Source organism: Lissotriton vulgaris, chromosome 3_1 (assembly GCF_964263255.1).
Source record: "Lissotriton vulgaris chromosome 3_1, aLisVul1.2, whole genome shotgun sequence".
Lineage (NCBI taxonomy): Eukaryota > Metazoa > Chordata > Amphibia > Caudata > Salamandridae > Lissotriton > Lissotriton vulgaris.
In genome coordinates this window covers 1,890,388,559-1,890,407,230 of record NC_141689.1, presented here as the reverse complement: position 1 = coordinate 1,890,407,230, position 18,672 = coordinate 1,890,388,559, and the positions used below count along the sequence as shown (strand labels likewise).

The 18,672-nt window shown below is 49.1% G+C and overlaps 1 protein-coding gene across 1 annotated transcript in view; it reads right to left on the bottom strand.

Annotated features, from left to right (window-relative positions):
* Positions 1–10,270, bottom strand: part of RXFP1 (relaxin family peptide receptor 1) — a 955,071-nt gene extending 944,801 nt beyond the window's left edge. Inside the window, exon 1 of the mRNA XM_086962355.1 lies at positions 10,207–10,270. Coding sequence (XP_086818481.1) covers positions 10,207–10,255 — 49 coding nt within the window. The 5' untranslated portion in view covers positions 10,256–10,270. The remainder of the gene's footprint in view (positions 1–10,206) is intronic.
* Between the last annotated feature and the right edge of the window lie 8,402 nt (positions 10,271–18,672).

The window sequence follows — 18,672 nt, the reverse complement described above, 5'->3', positions numbered from 1 at the left end:
CTCTTGTATTGAACACTATGTGTTCCTGGTCTAATGATCTTGGAACAGTTGCCTGTTTCAAAGACTTGAGCAATGAGCCCTGGAAGCACATGGAGCAGATATGCTTGCAAACAAAATCTTCTTATCAAACACTTTTGGCAGCACAGTGTGTAAGATAAGTCTTGATGCATAGATTGTTTGCAAGGCACAAAGCAGCTCTCTCCCACATCCCTTCCAATTGAACTCATGAATGTCTTGGACAGAGACTTGATTAAGGGAGATTTTCTAGTCAATTAGATTTATCTAGACATAGTTGGCGGGATAAATTGTCAGTTATTTGTACTGCAAATTCCAGCCACTAAACTCTGTAGCACCACACGCCACATTGGGTTAGCAACGAGTATCTTTATGTATTTATTTAGATTGTAATTATAAAGGCCTACTTGTTACCTTTAGTTGGTTATTTAAAATGTTAAAATGAAAGCCGATGCATCATTAAGTTATTAGCAAGCCATTCGCCAGTTTGATTACATGTTAAACTACACTTAAGAACTTTCCCTGCAGTCTACAGCTCATAACAAACATCCCAACATTTTCTAAAGACAACAGCAGCTAAGTTTCTCCAGCTACTATACAACTTTTAAACAATTTCAAGTATCTGTAAATGAAGGAATATGTAGCACAAGTGACTTGATCATGTTGTACAGTACTGTCTAACTGTTAGACTCACTCTACCACCACCCCATTTTCTTTTTTTTTTATTCTGCCCACCGTCCTATCTGAAAAATGTTTGTCCTGATGAATATGAAAATTAAGTACGTACTGAAACTTCTCAGTATAAATACGCAGGCAGCGTTTGCAAGCTTCAGACAGGCTCCTTTCGTGTAAGGATGACATGGTACTGCAGTCAAACCTATCACATGCCAAAAAAGTGTTCTTTGATGATGACAACAAGAAACAATAAAAGATTTGCCATTTTCTTTGTTAACAAGCAAGTGTGTGTTACTGATTGGTGTATTGGGTCCTCTCTGTTTTTGTACATTCTGCAGTGGATGTATTGTGGCATTTGTTTCAATATTCTTCACCCCACGCTTATGTTCACTAGTCCCATTCTGCTCTTCTTCACACCCGTCTCTTCCCCTAGCTTTGATGATCCTGTTCTTTACAGGGCCTGAAAGAGCCTTAAAGTGACTAAAAGTGACATGCCGGTGACACAGAATTCCTAACTAAATACATGACAATAATATCAAGAGCTATGACATGATGGAAGACCTTGCCCACTGTCCGATGCCTACATTTAATATGAATGCTGGAAGTCTATAGGGTACCACCCCAGAAGATGGCCGGTCTTTCGCTTTTAGACAGCAACACGTGTTCTTTAGCTTTTGTTATGCATATGCTGGCTTGGCTTCCTTCTAAGAGGTTGTTGCCCCGGTTACTTACCGGTAATCTTCATTACTCCGAGTATAGTCTTCCTCGCCACATGATTTACATAGTGAGCTTTAGCTCCACAACAGAACCCTCCAAAGCAAAAAGAAACCACCTCCCACCCCCTCCCAACATGGCCGACCAGACCCACCTGACCTCTATAAGAGGCGGGCCGGCCCAACCAATCAGCCTGATCTACCAAGCAAACAATGAAGCCGATAGCCAGACAGGGAGGGGGGGAGGGAACTCATGTGGCGAGGAAGACTATACTCGGAGTAATGAAGATTACCGGTAAGTAACCGGGGCATTACCTCCTCGTAAGTCTTCCTCGCCACATGATTTACATAGTGAGCAAATACCCAAGCCAACAAGGCTTCATTGACCACCGTAACCACAACACCACAAGGTGATGCAGAGAGACCAACCCCAGGTTGATGTAAACAACTGAAAAGAACACAGGGCCCACAGGAAACCTGAATTCAAGACCTCCAGGAAAAGGAGGCCAACCAGGAGTCGCAGCTCCAGCACTCAGAACGGCCCCAGCGAAGTCCCCCCGGGACTGCTAGAGACCCACGTACCAGGCGGGTGACGACCACGCCGAAGTCAGTCCACTACTCCACAGAGGAGACACCCACGAAGGGGGCCCAGGGAACAGAGTCACACCTCGCGGACCGACCCAGGGCCCCCGCCGGATCCACCGAACCCAGCGAGGCGTAGGGAAGGACGCCAGCCTGTGTAAGCCCGCGAGCCAAGGAGGAACGAGGGCTAGCGGCCCGAACGAACCGGGCCCAAAAGGCATAACACATGTCATCCCACCGGGAAAGGAATAAAACGTGCGGCTAAGAGAAGCCAAAACAGCACGCCGAACAACCAGCCCGGACAAGGGAGGGACCACGTTGGCCGGAAAAAAGCGGTAAAGATACCACCTGAGTCCGAGGCCCCAGGGAAGGGACCCCGGGAAGGCCACGGGGGACAAGCCGGCGGAACCACCCCGTCCGGCCAAACCCGCAAGAAGGGCGGGGAGCGGAGGAATGACCCCCGCACGTCCATCCGCCCAGCAGACACCATCGCCACCATGGAAACCTGACAGGCGAGGAACCGCAGAGCCACCGAGGGCCGGGGCACAAAAGGGCGGACCCCGAAGAGCTCGTAGAACGAGAGAGGGAGTATGCAAGCGTATTGCGATGCGCCTAGCGCACGTATCACCCAAAAGGCATCAAGGTGCGGGCCTTGGGAACCCGACCTGGTATACCCCTGTGAGATGACCCCAGCAGGATACAAGGCGTGAGCCAGGCATCCCGCCGCAAGGGGCCCAAGTGGAGATTAGGCAAGCATCTGCCCAGAGCTGCAGAGTGTGAACACGCGAGACGAGTAGGCACCAGCATGAGAATTCACGAGTCCAAGGAAGTATTTTAGCCCAAGACCCACCGAGGCGGGGAATTGAACCCTGGTCCAGGACCATCTCAGCTACCGGGACTGCCGCCTCCAACCCCTGAGCCACACTGCACCACCAACATGGAACGCTCCACGAATTAGCGTGACCTTCTTGCGCCGGAGCCGTGTCCAATTTATGTATGCGTGCTGCCGAAGCGAGCACCGGAATCGAGAGCGGGGGACCCAACCACTGTACGGGAAGATCAGGGAACGGCCAGGAGGCTCGAACCGCCAGCTCGGCCGAAGGAGAAGGAACCCAGGGCGGTGGACCCCGCCGGGAACCAAAAACAGGAACGCACCACGACTTGCGTGGCAACCACGCGCGGGTGCCAGGTACCACACCACCGCAACGTTCCAAAACAAGGCCATCCGCCGCCGAGCCGAGCGCCCATGAGCACCCCGGCCCCGCCCAATCGCCTCCTGCCGAGGAACCGCGATCCCAGAGGGCACGGGGGAGATGCGTCCAGCAGCCCGAAAGGCCACGCGAAAGACAGGCAATAAGGACCCGGAAGGAGGAGTAGAACCCGGGCCGGCGGGCCGAGCCTCCCTCCGAGACCAGAGACCTCGGAGGCAGACCGAGCCGAGGCCCTAGGCGTCGAAACGCCACCGGGGCAGGGCGAGACCATGCAACGAAGGCCAGACCCGACTCCGTCGGACCCCGGGGGAAGACAGCCCGAAGGGCCAGGACCGGTGACACCCCCACCAGGGCGCCCAACCCGACCAAGACCCGGGGACCCAAGCCCCGGCAAATGGAATGCCACACGGCAACGTGCAGGGGCCAAGCCAGCCACAACCAAGGTCAGGAAAAGTGCTGCCGAAGCGAGCACAGCAAAAAGACGGCCGGCCAGGAAGACATCCAACAATCCCCGAAGCACGAGGTGCTGAGCGGCCGCGGGAGAACCCAACGACCTCCAAACGACCCGGCGCCAAAGGACGCCCCCCCCCTGAAAGAACCAGAGGGAAGCACCGGGACCAGGCACACGCCCCCCCCGAAGGAGGATAAGCCCGAGACGAGGACCGAAGGGACCACCGGACCTAGGCCAGGAAGCCGACTGATGAGAGACACCGTCAGATGTGAAGCCACCTTCCCCTGGGGGGGGGACAAAAAACGAGGCCGCGAGGAAGCACACGGCCAGACAGGGAACCCCACGACCCACACCCGGCGAGTAAGATCCACCAGGTGGGCCAGGTCGAGAGCGGGGACCCCCACACGCAGGCCGGCCCCACAGGCCAATCCATGGTCCCAGAAAACCTACAAGAGAGACAATGGAAGGAGCGGGGACCCCAACCCGTCGAGACGGTGGGTACAAAACTGGAAATCCAGTGACAGCAAAGCGCTCAGCTACCCGAAGGCCTACCTGCACTGGGCGCCTTCGGGAAGATTCAGCAAGCTATTGTCCAGAGTCAAATGGTGCCGGGCCAACCTGCCACCGGTGCCGGGGATTGAATCACTACCCCCGCGGGAATTCCGCAAGACCGGACAGCAAGCCCGAAGAGCCCAAGAACGGTACGCAGCGGAGGCAACCGCCCCCCCCTCTCCCCCCCAGGGGACCCCCAGGAGCGAGAGGGCCGAAAAGTCAGTCCCTAAGGGTGAGACCGGGAGTGGCCGAACCAGGACGAGACCGGTTATCGCCGAAAACTCGGGCCCGGACCCGCCGCAGGACCCTACCCACGCAAGGGCGGGACGACCGCACCTGAACTGCGCAGGGGCCAAGCCGGACCATACAGGAGCGCACCAACATGTCCCCCGCAAGGGCACAAGGCGTAAGCACGAAAGCCGCTGTCCCATAACAAAACACAAGGACTAGTAAGGTGCCCACTCACCCCTACGGGCAACTTGGTGCCGAACAATAGCGGTCAGCCAACGACATGGCAATACTCACACCGACCACAGACGGCTGAAAGGCCGAGTGGGCCCGCCGGCATTTGAACCTGCGACCACGAGGTCAACACCAGCCCCTGTAGTAGACGCAGCAACCCATCGAGTCACTAGCCCCGGTAGTCCCCACCCGGCCCACTCCCTGAGGCCCAAGGAGGAGTCCGTGGGGCCGACGCGGGGAGAAAGACAAACCAGCCAAGCCCAGAGGCAATAACAGATCCCAGGGAAATCGAGACCAAGCCCCGCCGAGGCGGGGAATCGAACCCCGGGCCAGACCACTGCACCAGGGTCTGATTCGCTACTGCACAGCCGTAGAACGGGACAACACGAGTGGAACACTCGCGACCGGCGCAACCAGACGGCCCAGGGCGAGTCCCCCCGGGCGCCAGACTATGGGACACGGACCAAAGGGACCTGACCCCATGCAGCACCGCGCCCCCTCAGGGCGCGCCCGAACAGCACAGTCACCCCGTGAATGAGACAACCACACAGGCCCTGCGGCTGCCCGCCGAAGGAAGAAAACACTTCCCACTGCAACTTGAGTCGCATGTCAATCGCCCGGAACAACAGGGCACAAAACCGTAAGAAAAGATCCCCGTGGGATATCTCTACAGCGTAGGCAGGATTCGAACCCTGGCCTGTGTGGCCGTCAGCACCGAATTTAACAGCACAATACCGAGACTCCAGCTCAGAATTTGAAGTTTTTTATAACGTAGTCTCGGGTCTCGAACCCGGGGAAGTGCTGCTTGCATCTTGGCTGCACGGACAGCGCGCGCCACTAGCTCCCCTTCAAGACTCACCTGTGAGCGATGCACCTCACAGGAAATGGTGCTCCGGACTCAGGACGCCGCGTCCCAACCGCTGCGGAATTCTCAAGGAACGCAGCTGCCGGAGACAGTGGCGTCACTAGGGGTGGTGTCACCCGGTGCGGGTAACTCATGGTGTCACCCCCTCACAAATTACCGGATGGACCAACTCACCCTCTGCCTGCACCATGTCCCCTCTGTCTGCACCATCTCTCCCTCTGCCTGCACCATCTCTCCCTCTGCCTGCACCATCTCCCCTCCGCCTGCACCATCTCACCCTCTGCCTGCACCATCCCTCCCCCTCCGCCTGCACCATCTCTCCCTCTGCCTGCACCATCTCCCCTCCGCCTGCACCATCTCCCCTCCGCCTGCACCATCTCTCCCTCCGCCTGCACCATCTCTCCCTCTGCCTGCACCATCTCTCCCTCTGCCTGCACCATCTCCCCCTCTGCCTGCACCATCTCTCCCTCCACCTGCAACATCTCACCCTCCGCCTGCACCATCTCGCCTCCGTCTGCACCATCTCTCCCTCTGCCTGCACCATCTCCCCTCTGCCTGCACCATCTCTCCCTCTGCCTGCACCATCTCCCCTCCGCCTGCACCATGTCACCCTCTGCCTGCACCATCTCCCTCTCTGCCTGCACCATCACTCCCCCTCCGCCTGCACCATCTCTCCCTCTGCCTGCACCATCTCCCCTCCGCCAGCACCATCTCCCCTCCGCCTGCACCATCTCTCCCTCTGCCAGTACCATCTCTCCCTCTGCCTGCACCATCTCCCCTCCGCCTGCAATATCTCACCCTCTGCCTGCACCATCTCGCCTCTGCCTGCACCATCTCCCCTCCGCCTGCACCATCTCCCCCTCTGCCTGCACAATCTCTCCCTCTGCCTGCACCATCTCCCCTCCACCTGCAACATCTCACTCTCCGCCTGCACCATCTCCCCTCTGCCTGCACCATCTCCCCTCTGCCTGCACCATCTCCCCTCCGCCTGCACCATCTCCCTCTCTGCCTGCACCATCTCCCTCTCTGCCTGCACCATCCCTCCCCCTCCGCCTGTACGATCCCTCCCCCTCCGCCTGCACCATCTCCCCTCCGCCTGCAACATCTCACCCTCTGCCTGCAACATCTCACCCTCTGCCTGCGCCATCCATCCCCCTCCGCCTGCACCATCTCCCCTCCGCCTGCACCATCTTCCCTCCGCCTGCAACATCTCACCCTCTGCCTGCACCATCTCCCTCTATGCCTGCACCATCCCTCCCCCTCCGCCTGCACCCGGGGCACTGCGAAACACAGCCGATAATCCAGAAAGCGATTTCTTTTAACTACAGTATTACTTGGAATTTGTCATCTGTTTTTGTCTGTGGGAATTTCAATCTTGGGAGCTTTCTGGGCAATTTTAGTCCATTGCCTGCCTGAATTCAGTGACTAGCAATACCGAACCCTCTCATTTCAAGTAACCTCTTCCCTTCCCAGAAAACTGTTTTTATACCCGAGAAGTGTTTCCCTTTGACTTATATATGCCCATTCAGTTTAGCACTTCGATATCTGCACTGCGATGATTTTTTTTTGTGCTTGCTTGTGGTGTTTTTCACGTGATGGTTGGAAAGTGAATTGCTTTCATTTACATCATTAAGCTCCTGCCGGCCGCAGACTGAGCTGTGTTACATACACAGCGTAACTGATTGATTGATGGTGTCACCCCATGTCAGGGGTGTCACCTGGTGCGGTCCGCACCCCCCGCACCCCCCTAGTGACGCCACTGGCCGGAGATCCAAGACCGAAGAAGGACAACCCCGGTCGTACCTGGCGGCAACCAGAACCCCGCCCCCGAGAGGCGGGAGGTGCCCGGAGCCAACCACAGCGCGGCAACCCGCCGCGGCCCGTAGGGCAGTTACAAACCCGAAGGAAGGCAGAGGCGAGACTCGGCCGCGACCCGCGTCCCCGCCGGAGGGGAGCGCCCGGTCCGGACCGCCTATCGACAAGAAGGTAGGTCTGGGACACCCCTTCTAGAAGTCGGACTCAGCCGCGCGGCCATTGTGCAGACGCGCCGCCGACACAGGTATGGCCCCAGCGCGCCGCGCATAGCGACACAAGCGGGCCATGCCCATGCGTGTAACATACCCCCCGTGAGTCTCTCGCCGTACCGGGAGAAGACGTAAACCACTGTTTGAAAATTTCCCACCTTGGGATACTTCTACAGCACTGGCAGGATTTGAACCCTGGCCTGTGAGGGCTGTGGTACACACGCAGGCAGTCTTACAGCGCCCTCTGCGTCTGAGGTTGGGTGCAAAAACATGCTGGCGCACTACTCAAAGTAACAAAATGAAACACGTCTCAGCGCCAAATCACATAAGAGCCAGCACCTCTATGGTCCAGAAAGCTCTAGTGAGTATGTCTGTTTGTAGTGCCAGATAGAGAACTCACTAATTAGAAGTGACCCGTCTCCGTGGTCTACACTTGAGACGGCTGAAATGTGAGCTATCTCCTCACTTCGGTGCATGCAGTCAGAGCGTAATTCCAGGCGCCTACCCAAACCGGGGAGCCAGGAACACAAGAAACACCTCAATTGCTGTAGCAAAAAATTCGGGTGTCCACAGCATTGGCAACCTTTGAGCTATAGCTCCTTAGTCCACCAGCATGCACCACACCCAGGAGACAGCGCAGACCCCCATTTTATGGCCAGGGCCCTACAGCAACGACCGGGGGAGGCACAGGAATGCACCAACATCCCACCTTCCCGGCCGCCCCCCCCCCTGTAAACCCATGGCACGCTAGAGCAGCACCTAACCGGCCCCACAGGACCGGGGGAAGGAAGAGGGGGGGGATTTATATAGGCATAAGGCACTCGAGACCGCTAGAGCAGGTCCTCCACCCTAAACCCCAAGGGCCAGCTCACGCCGGCCCATCTTACCTGAACAGTGCTCTGGAGAGAATCGTGCAGAACAAAAAAAACAGGCTGATTGGTTGGGCCGGCCCGCCTCTTATAGAGGTCAGGTGGGTCTGGTCGGCCATGTTGGGAGGGGGTGGGAGGTGGTTTCTTTTTGCTTTGGAGGGTTCTGTTGTGGAGCTAAAGCTCACTATGTAAATCATGTGGCGAGGAAGACTTACGAGGAGGTAATGATATTTTCCTACTGTTACCACCAGCTTTCGTACAGAAAGTAATCTTTTATTCCAGTCATGTTGCCTTGCTGCTTGTAGTAAGGGCAGAGGATGTGGCCTTAGGGCCAGAGCGGTCGACCTCGAAGCTGGGGAACCGGGTTCGAGTCTCGGCAGGGACGCTCAACATCCTGTAATTCTGGACAAATCACTTAATTTCCCCGTGCCCAACAAAAATGAATGTGCCTGTCTGTAACGCAACTGGTGTTCATGTAAAGACGTTTGATATCTTCGGGTCAAGTTCGCTCTATATAAAAGACAAAAAAATTAGCACCATGCCTGTGCTTCGTACACATAGCTTCCAATCAGAGAGAAGACTTGGTGATCGCTGCCTTGCCCTCAGCGAAAGGTATCGAGCGGTGTGAGCCATGCAGGCTAGAGGTGGCCGTCCAACCTGGGCAGGCTACCGATGAAAGGTGTGAGCTTAATTCTGCTGAGTCATCAAATAACCAAAACCCGTGAAGGAAGGCATTGATTTCCGAAGGACTTTAGGGAATCCATTAGAGGTACTTGATAAACTCCCCTCGGGGCAATCGTTCTCGTAGTTAATTATGCCTCATTACAGATTCCATCAAAATGAATTCAGTTTCATCAAGGCGTCTTCCGGTGGCGAGGAATTAATTATAACTGATGCGGGATTCCCTTCAGCGGTACAGCGATCTGAGCGCGCCTGCTCTCGGTGCCTGCTTCTCCATCAATAGCACATTTTAAATCAGACAGTGAGTTTAATAAATGGGTTATTTATTAGACTTAGACGTGCCCCCGCGATAGAACGGGTCATCGAAATGAGACGACGACAGACTTAAAGTGATCCTACAGAGACATGTTGGGAGCTTCTTACATGCATTTACTTGCAATGATGGAAGCGATCATTTAAGAGCGAAAGGTGGCAAATAGGTGAAAATGTGAGCAATTTAGGCAAAAGAACAATTGGATGCTTATTAAAGCGCCACTGTGTGATTTAGAGAAACAGAAGCAACGCGCTACTCTAGTTTGGCAAGTAGTAAAGCTCTCTAGCGGGGCACAATCAGACGTTCATTTGCTGCAGATGCTCAGGCATACTGTGCAGCTCCTCGAAGCACCACACTTCCCACTTTGTCTCGACCCGTGGGCACCCGCAGCGATGGTACACCTCGAGGGCATTCCATCAATCTCAGCGCGAGCTGCAAGTGGCACTAGGCAAATGTGACCCTGCAGAGTCTGCCCTCGCCTCGCGAGCAAAAACATTCCCTACTCCACTTTACTTTTCGCATGGAAACATGATTAAAGTCTGTGTCCAGTTCCGGGACTGTCCGAGTCAACAGGTGCATAAAACATAAAATGAGCACTGCATCTCGAAAGGGAAACAACACGCATTGCCTCTCTGCCACATCCCCTCTCTCCAGTCTCTCCCCAGCTGCCTCACCGCCGAGCAGGACGCTTCAGCAGTCCCCGCGCGCCTCACCTGCCCCAAGTCCCATTGCAAGTCCATTCCATTCTGCTTTCAAGCACCAGCCATCAAAGCTCTGCACGCATTGTACTCACACTTCACTGCGGCGATCCAGCAGAGGTGGAAGAAGACGGGAGCTCTCATGTCTGCGCCAGGGCGCGCAGGAGTCACCCGAGAGCGGCCAGGTTTCTGTGGCGGAGGCCGGGCTCGCAGCCGGTACCCTGAGCGCGGCGCGCGGCGGCACTCCGAGGCTGCGTGCACTGCGATGCGCTTCCAAGCAGCTCCGCGCGCCTTTCCCTCGCTGGTCCCCCAGTCTCGCGCACAGCAGCAGAAGGTGCGAGGGGGTGGGGGCGAAAGGAGCGACACTAAAGTTTCCTAACAGGAACACACAATGACTGCTTGTTCATAGATCCTGTTTCAGCATCCTGTGCCACTATAGTGCAGGGTGTACACACAACAACAGGTTCTGGACTCTGGAAGAAGGCGCGTGCAGCATAAACAGAAGGCGAGCGGCAGTTGCAATTGTGTCCATTAGAGCACTTCCTTCCCTCTATCTTCTCTGTGCCGTGTCCTTGGGGGAAATTGATGCGCTACTGAGGACAATCCCATTTTACAAAACGCACCAGAACGAGATTGCATTTTAAGAAACTATTTAAAAGAAAACAGTGGAACTGATATTTAGGATGGCAGTTTCATCTTTTTATTTGCTCATACTGCTGAGTCGAAGGATACAACACAGTCAAAAGAACACATAACAACACTGATACCGAAACTGTGCAGCTCTTCAATAAGATTTGGTGTGATATATATTTTTCTGGTTATAGCTTTATACAATAGGTTGGCCTGTAGGAAGTACTTTGGAAGAACTTGGTTAAATAGATCTCTTTTCCCACAAGAAAGACAAGTATGGGTTAGATGCATTAAAATATGGTCTCAGAAAGTCACAAATTGTTTCCGAAATTTTGCGACCAGTATTCGAACTGACCTATAGCCTAATAGGTCGGTTTACAAAATAAAGAATCACAGGGGGTCGCAGAACGACCTGCCTAGTGAATATTAATTAGGTAAATCACAATGTGCGACCCCCTACTATTGATCACAATCACTGGGTGGTGACCTGCAAGGGACTGCAGATGAACATCCCTGTGATTGCATTTCAAAAGTGAAAACCTTTTTGTTTTGTTTTGTTTAAAGCAGCCCGATTTTCTAAAAGGAAACACGGCTGCTTTAAAAAAAGAAAGTTTTAAATGGTGAAAAACTTCTATGAAATTTGACAGTGGTACCCTAAAACCCTTGTCTATTCCTCCCTGAAACTGCTACCCCAATTTCCAAGCGGAAAATGGTGAAAGGAGGGCCCCTAACCCTTGTGAATCAGTTACAATCCCAGGTGTTGCTGGTGGGAAGGGACCAGGCGCCCCCCTCCCCCCTAAACAGGTGGAAAAGAACTTGGGGGTTTGGATGGACTCCTCACTCAGTTTCCAGACACAAACGAAGAAGGTAGCGGGTACCTATTTTGGCCTATTACGTGGGCTTAGACCCATTCTAGGTTTCTTGGATGCCCCGACCAGACAGATCATTATTCAGGCATTAATTATATCTAGGCTTGATTATGTGAACTCCCTGTACTTAGGAGCGAACAAGGCAGAAATACATAGGCTACAGAGAGTACAGAATGCCGCAGTTATAGCTCTTGTGGGCTTGCGCAGAGTCTGTTCGGTGACCAGCACTATTCGCCACCTTCAGTGGTTACCCGTGGCCCAACGGATCGAGTTTAAGGCTCTTTGTATAGCCTTTAAAATTCTGAAGCTCGGATCCCCCAATGTTTTGACGGATCTGCTCTCTTTCTATGTTCCTTCCCATCAACTCCGCTCCATGGGCCAACATTTGCTGCTGGCCCCTCGAGTTAGGAAAACTCGGGCCGGAGGTCGTTACTTTCGCTACAGAGCGGCGATTCTTTGGAACTCTCTGCCCCCTCATATTCGCGGCCTAAACAATCTCCCTGATTTTCGGAAAGCCTATTAATAAGAGTGCCAGACAAAATATTTACCAACTACAAGACCCCTTAGAAGCAAATAATCGTAGGTCCTTAAAGTGGCCAGCAGTCTTAGGAAATACAAACACTATTAGCCAGATCTACCACGTCTTTGTTAGACATATGTCCCCCTTAGCTGAGAATAGTACTGCTAACCATAGCCCTTGTCTGACAGAATCCCATGACCATTTAATTGGCCAGCTTAGTGAGATCTTGACTAGAGTGGTAAAAAGATCAAATGCCGCTCACAAGTGTAAAGAAATGGGTAACTCTTGGTACAATCAAGAATGCCGGAGAGCCAAATCAGATTTAATTATTGCAGTCCGGGAAAACTCATCAGACAATGTTAAAATCAAAAGAGCTCAGTACAAAAGAAGTTTACTTTCGGCCAAAAAACAATGGGACGAGAGGGTATGGTCTGACCTGTTAGATGCTTGTAAGTGCAAAGACCAGACTTCCTTTTGGAGCCTTATTGCTAGAGGCACCTCAGGGGTCACTGAAACTAAGGATAGATTTCTTGAGGAAAGTACTTGGGTCAGGCATTTTTCTTTACTATATGCTTGTGCCGACCTAGGTGAAAATGAAGACCAGGCTAATATGTATCTTGACTTGGCATTGCATGAAACCCCTCTTGTATTTACCTTGAATGAAACAATTCTAGCAATTAAAGCTGTTAAGCCAGGAAAAGCCCCAGGCCCGGACAAAATACCTGGGGACCTCTGGAAACACGCGAATTACATTTGGGCTCCCTACATTAACTTATTATCTAATGAAATTGCTAGTGGAGCCCCTGTCCCCGAAACTTGGAAGGGGGCGGAGATTGTAACATTATTCAAAAAAGGTGATAGGTCGAATCCCTTGCACTATCGCCCTATCAGTTTGATTGACGTGTTACAAAAAATTTTTGCCCGCCAACTTCTTAGTCGTCTTGCCTTATGGATCGAAGATCATTCTATTTTTACCAAGTACCAGGCTGGTTTTAGACCAAAAATAAGCACAGTGGACCAGGTTTTTAGATTTTTATGTTTAGTCTAGAAATACACTATCATAAGGAGCTCCCATATATATGTGGCTTTCGTCGACTTGAAAGCAGCTTTTGATATGGTTCCCCGGGCAGACCTATGGAAGACACTAAATAATATGGGCGTGCCCGGAAACATTCTACAGTTATTAATCAGACTGCATGAGAATAATTATGCACGAGTCAGATGGGGACCAAATGGGGAACTAAGTGAGAAAATAAAAATAGCTAAAGGGGTTAGGCAAGGGTGTGTAATGGCACCTACCCTATTCTCCCTTTATGTTAACGATATTCCCGACACCCTTTTGGGCTGCGAGCATGACTCTCCCAAATTGTGTGGTGAAGCCGTTCCGGCATTGTTATTTGCAGATGACACCATTTTAATCTCTCAGACACCTAGAGGACTTCAGAACCTTTTAAATAAATTTAGTTTGTATTGTCATGACAGGAAATTGGAAATTAATTCCTCAAAAACAAAGGTCATGACCATCAACCCTCATAAAGGTTTTAACAAAGTTTTTAAAATAAATGATGAAATTATTGAAGAAGTCCCTAATTTTAAATACCTTGGTATCATTTTAGATAGCAAAATAACATGGAAAACTCAATTAGAAAATGCAAAACTGAGGTTGACTCAAAACCAGTTCCCGATTTAAAAAAAGCACAAGAATAGTCATTTTAAATCAGTTTCACCGGCCATTGAATTATTTAAATGTAAAGCACAATCATCCTCCCTCTATGGAGCAGATCTTTGGGGTTATGCATTGAAGGACACCTTTCTAGTTCGAGAGAATACCTTCATCAGACAGCTCCTAGGTGTACCTGGTTCCACGCCATTGACCCCTGTATTGTGGGACCTCAATTTTCGATGCACAGATGATTATGCTTCTCTTCGCCCATTGCTTTACTGGGTCCGCCTGTGGTCTACAGAGGAGTTGGTAGACTACAGAGAAGCACTGAAAGAGATAATGGCTATAAAAAATATCACTTATCTGCCATGGTTAGTGTACGTCTAAAAATGGTTTGGAAAACTGGGCCTGAGTAACTTCTGGTCAGACCCAGATTCCCTCACTAATAGCTCAAAAAAGCTTCTGAAACAAAGGTACTGGGAGTTTATTAGTGACTCAGTGTTAGCCAACCCCAATATAGGGACTCTGATTTCAAAATTCTTTGAAGTAAAAATGAATATGCAACTAGAGCCCCTTATGGATGAAATCTACCCCCTGTTGGCTAAAAGTCTATATCTAAAATTCCGGTACAGCATTTTGCAAACGAGGGACAGGACAATCAAATGGCACTGTAATAAGGGTGCAGACAGGAATACTGTTTCAGTTTTATGTGAGCTCTGTGAAATGGGGTTGAAAGAGGATGAGTCTCATGTTTTATTTATATGTCCTGCATATCTTAACGCAGGGAAAAAATGGTTAAAGCCCATATGCAAAATGTTAGGCATTCGCCACATTGGGGTTGGGCTTAGAATTTTTAAGGGAGACACCTCTCAACCGATAGTGTTCAGCCTGAGCCGTTTCCTCTTATGTGTAGCTTTGATCAGAAAGAGGAAAGGTTTTAAAATCTAACTTTATCTACTATTGTATTGCACTATCGCTGGCTAGAATTGAACGTATAAGTTAGGTGCAGAAGTATAAAGAACTGGCTAGCATAACATTGTTGTTTTTAGTGATCCTGGTACTGTTTTATATAGAAAATATTTTATTGTTTTATTCTGTATATTTATTAAGTGATCTCGTTAGATGAGGCAAGCTGACTACGATGAACTGCCTTGCAACCAAAAAAAAAAAAAAAACCCTCAGGGAAATGTAATTATATACTCTGTATTATTTGATACAAGAAAAAGTGCTGCTAATTGTACCCAAATTTTACTGTGACTTTGTATCCGCTTGTATTTATTAGTTGTATGTATTGTATCTTACAAGGTTTTTTTAACCGAATAAAGATTGAATTGAAAGCCATTAAAACTTTTCTTTTTCCTGCTGTGTAGGCCGCTGTCTGTGGTGTTGCTGCTTTGTTGCCGTTAGCGCCGGGACGCCCCTTGGCTGGGGCAGCTGTCGCGCTCTATAAATGTTTTAAATCGAAATAAAAATAGCTTTGGCACTTATAACTTATCAATGGTTTGAGTTCGGAATTACCACCTCAAACCGTTGATATATAGGGTACTGATTTGAAGGCATGTGAAAACACAACCCTTCCTAATATTGATTTGGTAACCATTTCTAAACTCACTTTGTGATTTGTAAAATGTGTTTAGTACTTTAGAAAAAGCTTTCAAACGGGCACAAACCGTCTAATTTACTGAATTAGAGTCTTTACGACTGGTTTAAAGCTTTGCACATCTGGCCCTATGTCTCCTATCCATTCGTGCTCTTTTCATTAAAAACAGAGATTTTTTGATGTCAATTTGCCTCAAAAAGATGATTTTTTTCCTCGGACTCAGAGTACTATTGTGAAATTTAGCAATTCCTAATTTGCGAAAGTGGCTGAATTGCAAAATGCGAATCACTAAATTACTAAGGGCCATATGTAGGTAATTTGTGTTTTGCGATTCTCAAATTGCGATTTTTTGGGAATCGCAATTAGAGAATCTCAAAAAGAAATGTAGGTAGGTTTAGCAATTTTTTTAGCAAATCCCAATTATTCCTTATTTGCGAATCGCTAATTGAGATTCGCGAATAAGGAATACCTTCTCATTCATTCCTATGGGCTAGAAGGCCCATAGGAATGAATTGGAAGACATTCTCAATTTGCGATTCTCAATTAGAGAATCGCAAATTGAGAATGCAATTTCAGGGTTGCAAGGGTGTCAATAGGACACCCTGTTGCACCCCTGAAATTAACATGTGTGCACATGTGGCCAACATATATGCCCTAAGGGCATGTATGTGACCCACATGGCACTTTGAAAAATGCCCAAAAGTGCATTTTTCAAAGAAATAGCAATTTACCTCCAACCAGAAGTTGGTGGTATTTTGCGATTCCTTAATCCACAATTCGCACAACTTGGGTGCTTCCTACATTGCATTTAAGGAATGACAATTTGCAATTCCTTAAATGCAATCGCAAAATAAGGAACCGCAAATTTTGCGATTCCTTATTTTGCATGTGGCTTTTTGTGTGCTACATAGCACACTGCCCTAATTGTGATCTCAAATGCTGAAATTCTGGGAATTTCAGCATTTGCAAGTGCAATTAGGCTTCCTTCATATGGCCCTAAATGTACAATAAAGTACCTTAGAGATGATTTGGTATCCTAAAATCGCCATATCCAATTTGCGATTTAGTCCCATTCTCAAACTGGGAATACCGCACTGACACTCAATGATGACATTAGAGGGCAGCATACATTCACCTACCAAGTGATTGAAATTCTGGTGGAGGAATGTGTGGCCAACAGTAATGATTCATGAACAGTTCCTTAAACCATCAAAAAAGGGCTTGGACCACAATTCAGGAGCAAATTAATGCTGTATGTTTAACCTGCCAAATTATACCAGACGGTACGAAACACTGGTATGCTTCAAACTAAGGAGGAGGTTGCAAGTCAGAAAAAGAAGGCTACCAGAGCTGGAGGGGGGCCATCCACTCAGCCACCAGTCACACATTTGGATGAGGCTATTGAGAGTTTCTTGGTACCAGAGGCTGTGTCAGGATTGATAGCTATTGACAATTTGAAACCTGCACAGCCACCTTCACTATAGTTGTTTTACATTTATAAAATGCACTAGGTAAATATAATGAAATCTTGAAATATATCAGTGATCTTAGGTCTTTGTTTATGTGTTTGTAGCATGCTATTTCAAATTGTTAAAGCAAAGTCGTTTTCTTACTGCATGATGAAATGCATTATGGGAGTTGTAGTCACTTATACGTGTGCTGCCCGTGCACACAAATGGTGTGTTAAGGTATTTTAAAGGTACACATTGAACATAATACATAATTTAGACAGTATTGGCCTGTTAAACTCTGCCCCTAATCAAAAAAGTATTTATTTGAATTTTTAACACACCTTTATATCATATTCCAAGTGTGTCTGTATTATGTGCCCCTGGTTATTTTTATTGTCAAGAAAAACATTTCCAATCAAAAACATAGATTAGAAATACTGTACATTTTTATATGTTCTTATGTTAATTGCAAAATAAATCAGCATACTCACTTTGAAACACAATACACCAGTTATCACTGCCTTTACATGTTCCACTAACTAATAACAACAACAAAGTCATGAAGATAATGTGTATTGTCCGTAAATTAGGCATGTCAATGTCCTTTAAATCACTTTTTTCTAATAGAAACAACAGAAAGCTATTTAACCAAAAAAATGTCATCCTTCCACAACTTACTTTGTTCAAAGTCTAACAGAGGCCCACGAGGAAGATGTTCAGGATGATTTTAGGAACAACCTAGTGCCAGGATTAATTCTTCCCAGGTCATCTTAATAATATCATTTTGTTTCTCACTGGTAATTTACGTAGATGACACCCAGATTATTGTGTCAGTTACCAATGACATCCAAACCATGGCTGAGAAATTCAACAACTGTATGAGGGAGGTCAGTGATTGGATGAGCAGAAACTGCCTAAAGTTAAATTCTAACAACACAAAAAGGCCTCCCTGGGTCAAGACAAAAGAAGAAAAAGTGATGAGTTGTAGCCCACAATCCGACCAGTCTCGTAGTGCGAGTAAGTTCCGGATGATGAAGTATGCCACCCACGGGTGGGTGAGGGAATTCGTCCTATAAAAGGAAACCCCAAACACTCCTCTCACTTTTCTTCTTTTGTCTTGACCCAGGGTGGCCTTTTTGAGTTGTTAGTTCATTGTAGTGGAGTCGCCCCTTCTGGTCGTTATACCTCTTCTGGCCTTCTGTGTGTTTACATAAAGTTAAATTCTACCAAAACAGAGGTGATGCTGTTTGGGAATGTCTCCTGCAAGGCCTCCAAAAACTGTTCTTGAAAAAACTTCAGACAGTGCAAAACACAGCAGCAAGGATGCTTTTTAACACCCCTAGGTTAGAATCTGTGTCTCCAGCCATAAAGAAACTACATTGGCTTCCTATAGAAAAATGCATTACTTTTAAAGCACTGTGTGTTGTGCATAAAACTCTATTGGAACCGGGCCAGACTATCTAAAAAGGAATCTAGTTTGGTATGCTCCAACTAGATCCTTACTCTCTAGCTCTCAGAAGAACCTGGTTGTTCCCCCTACAAGCAGATGTCATGGGGGGGGGGAGGGGGAGTAGGAGCTGTGTTAGAAACACCACTACCAACGGACTCCCCCATTCATTAAAATCTACAACTCAGCTCTTAGCTTTTAGAAAGATGTTAAAAACCTGGCTTTTCACCAACTGAGCCACTTATAACTTGGATCACGGCTAGCGCCAAGATACTTCTGGGTATATGTTGTGCTTTATAAATACATTCAATATCATTATCAATAGTCCAACACCAACAAACATTACAAGTCCTGTAAGTGTCTGTCATACAAAAGTGCCTC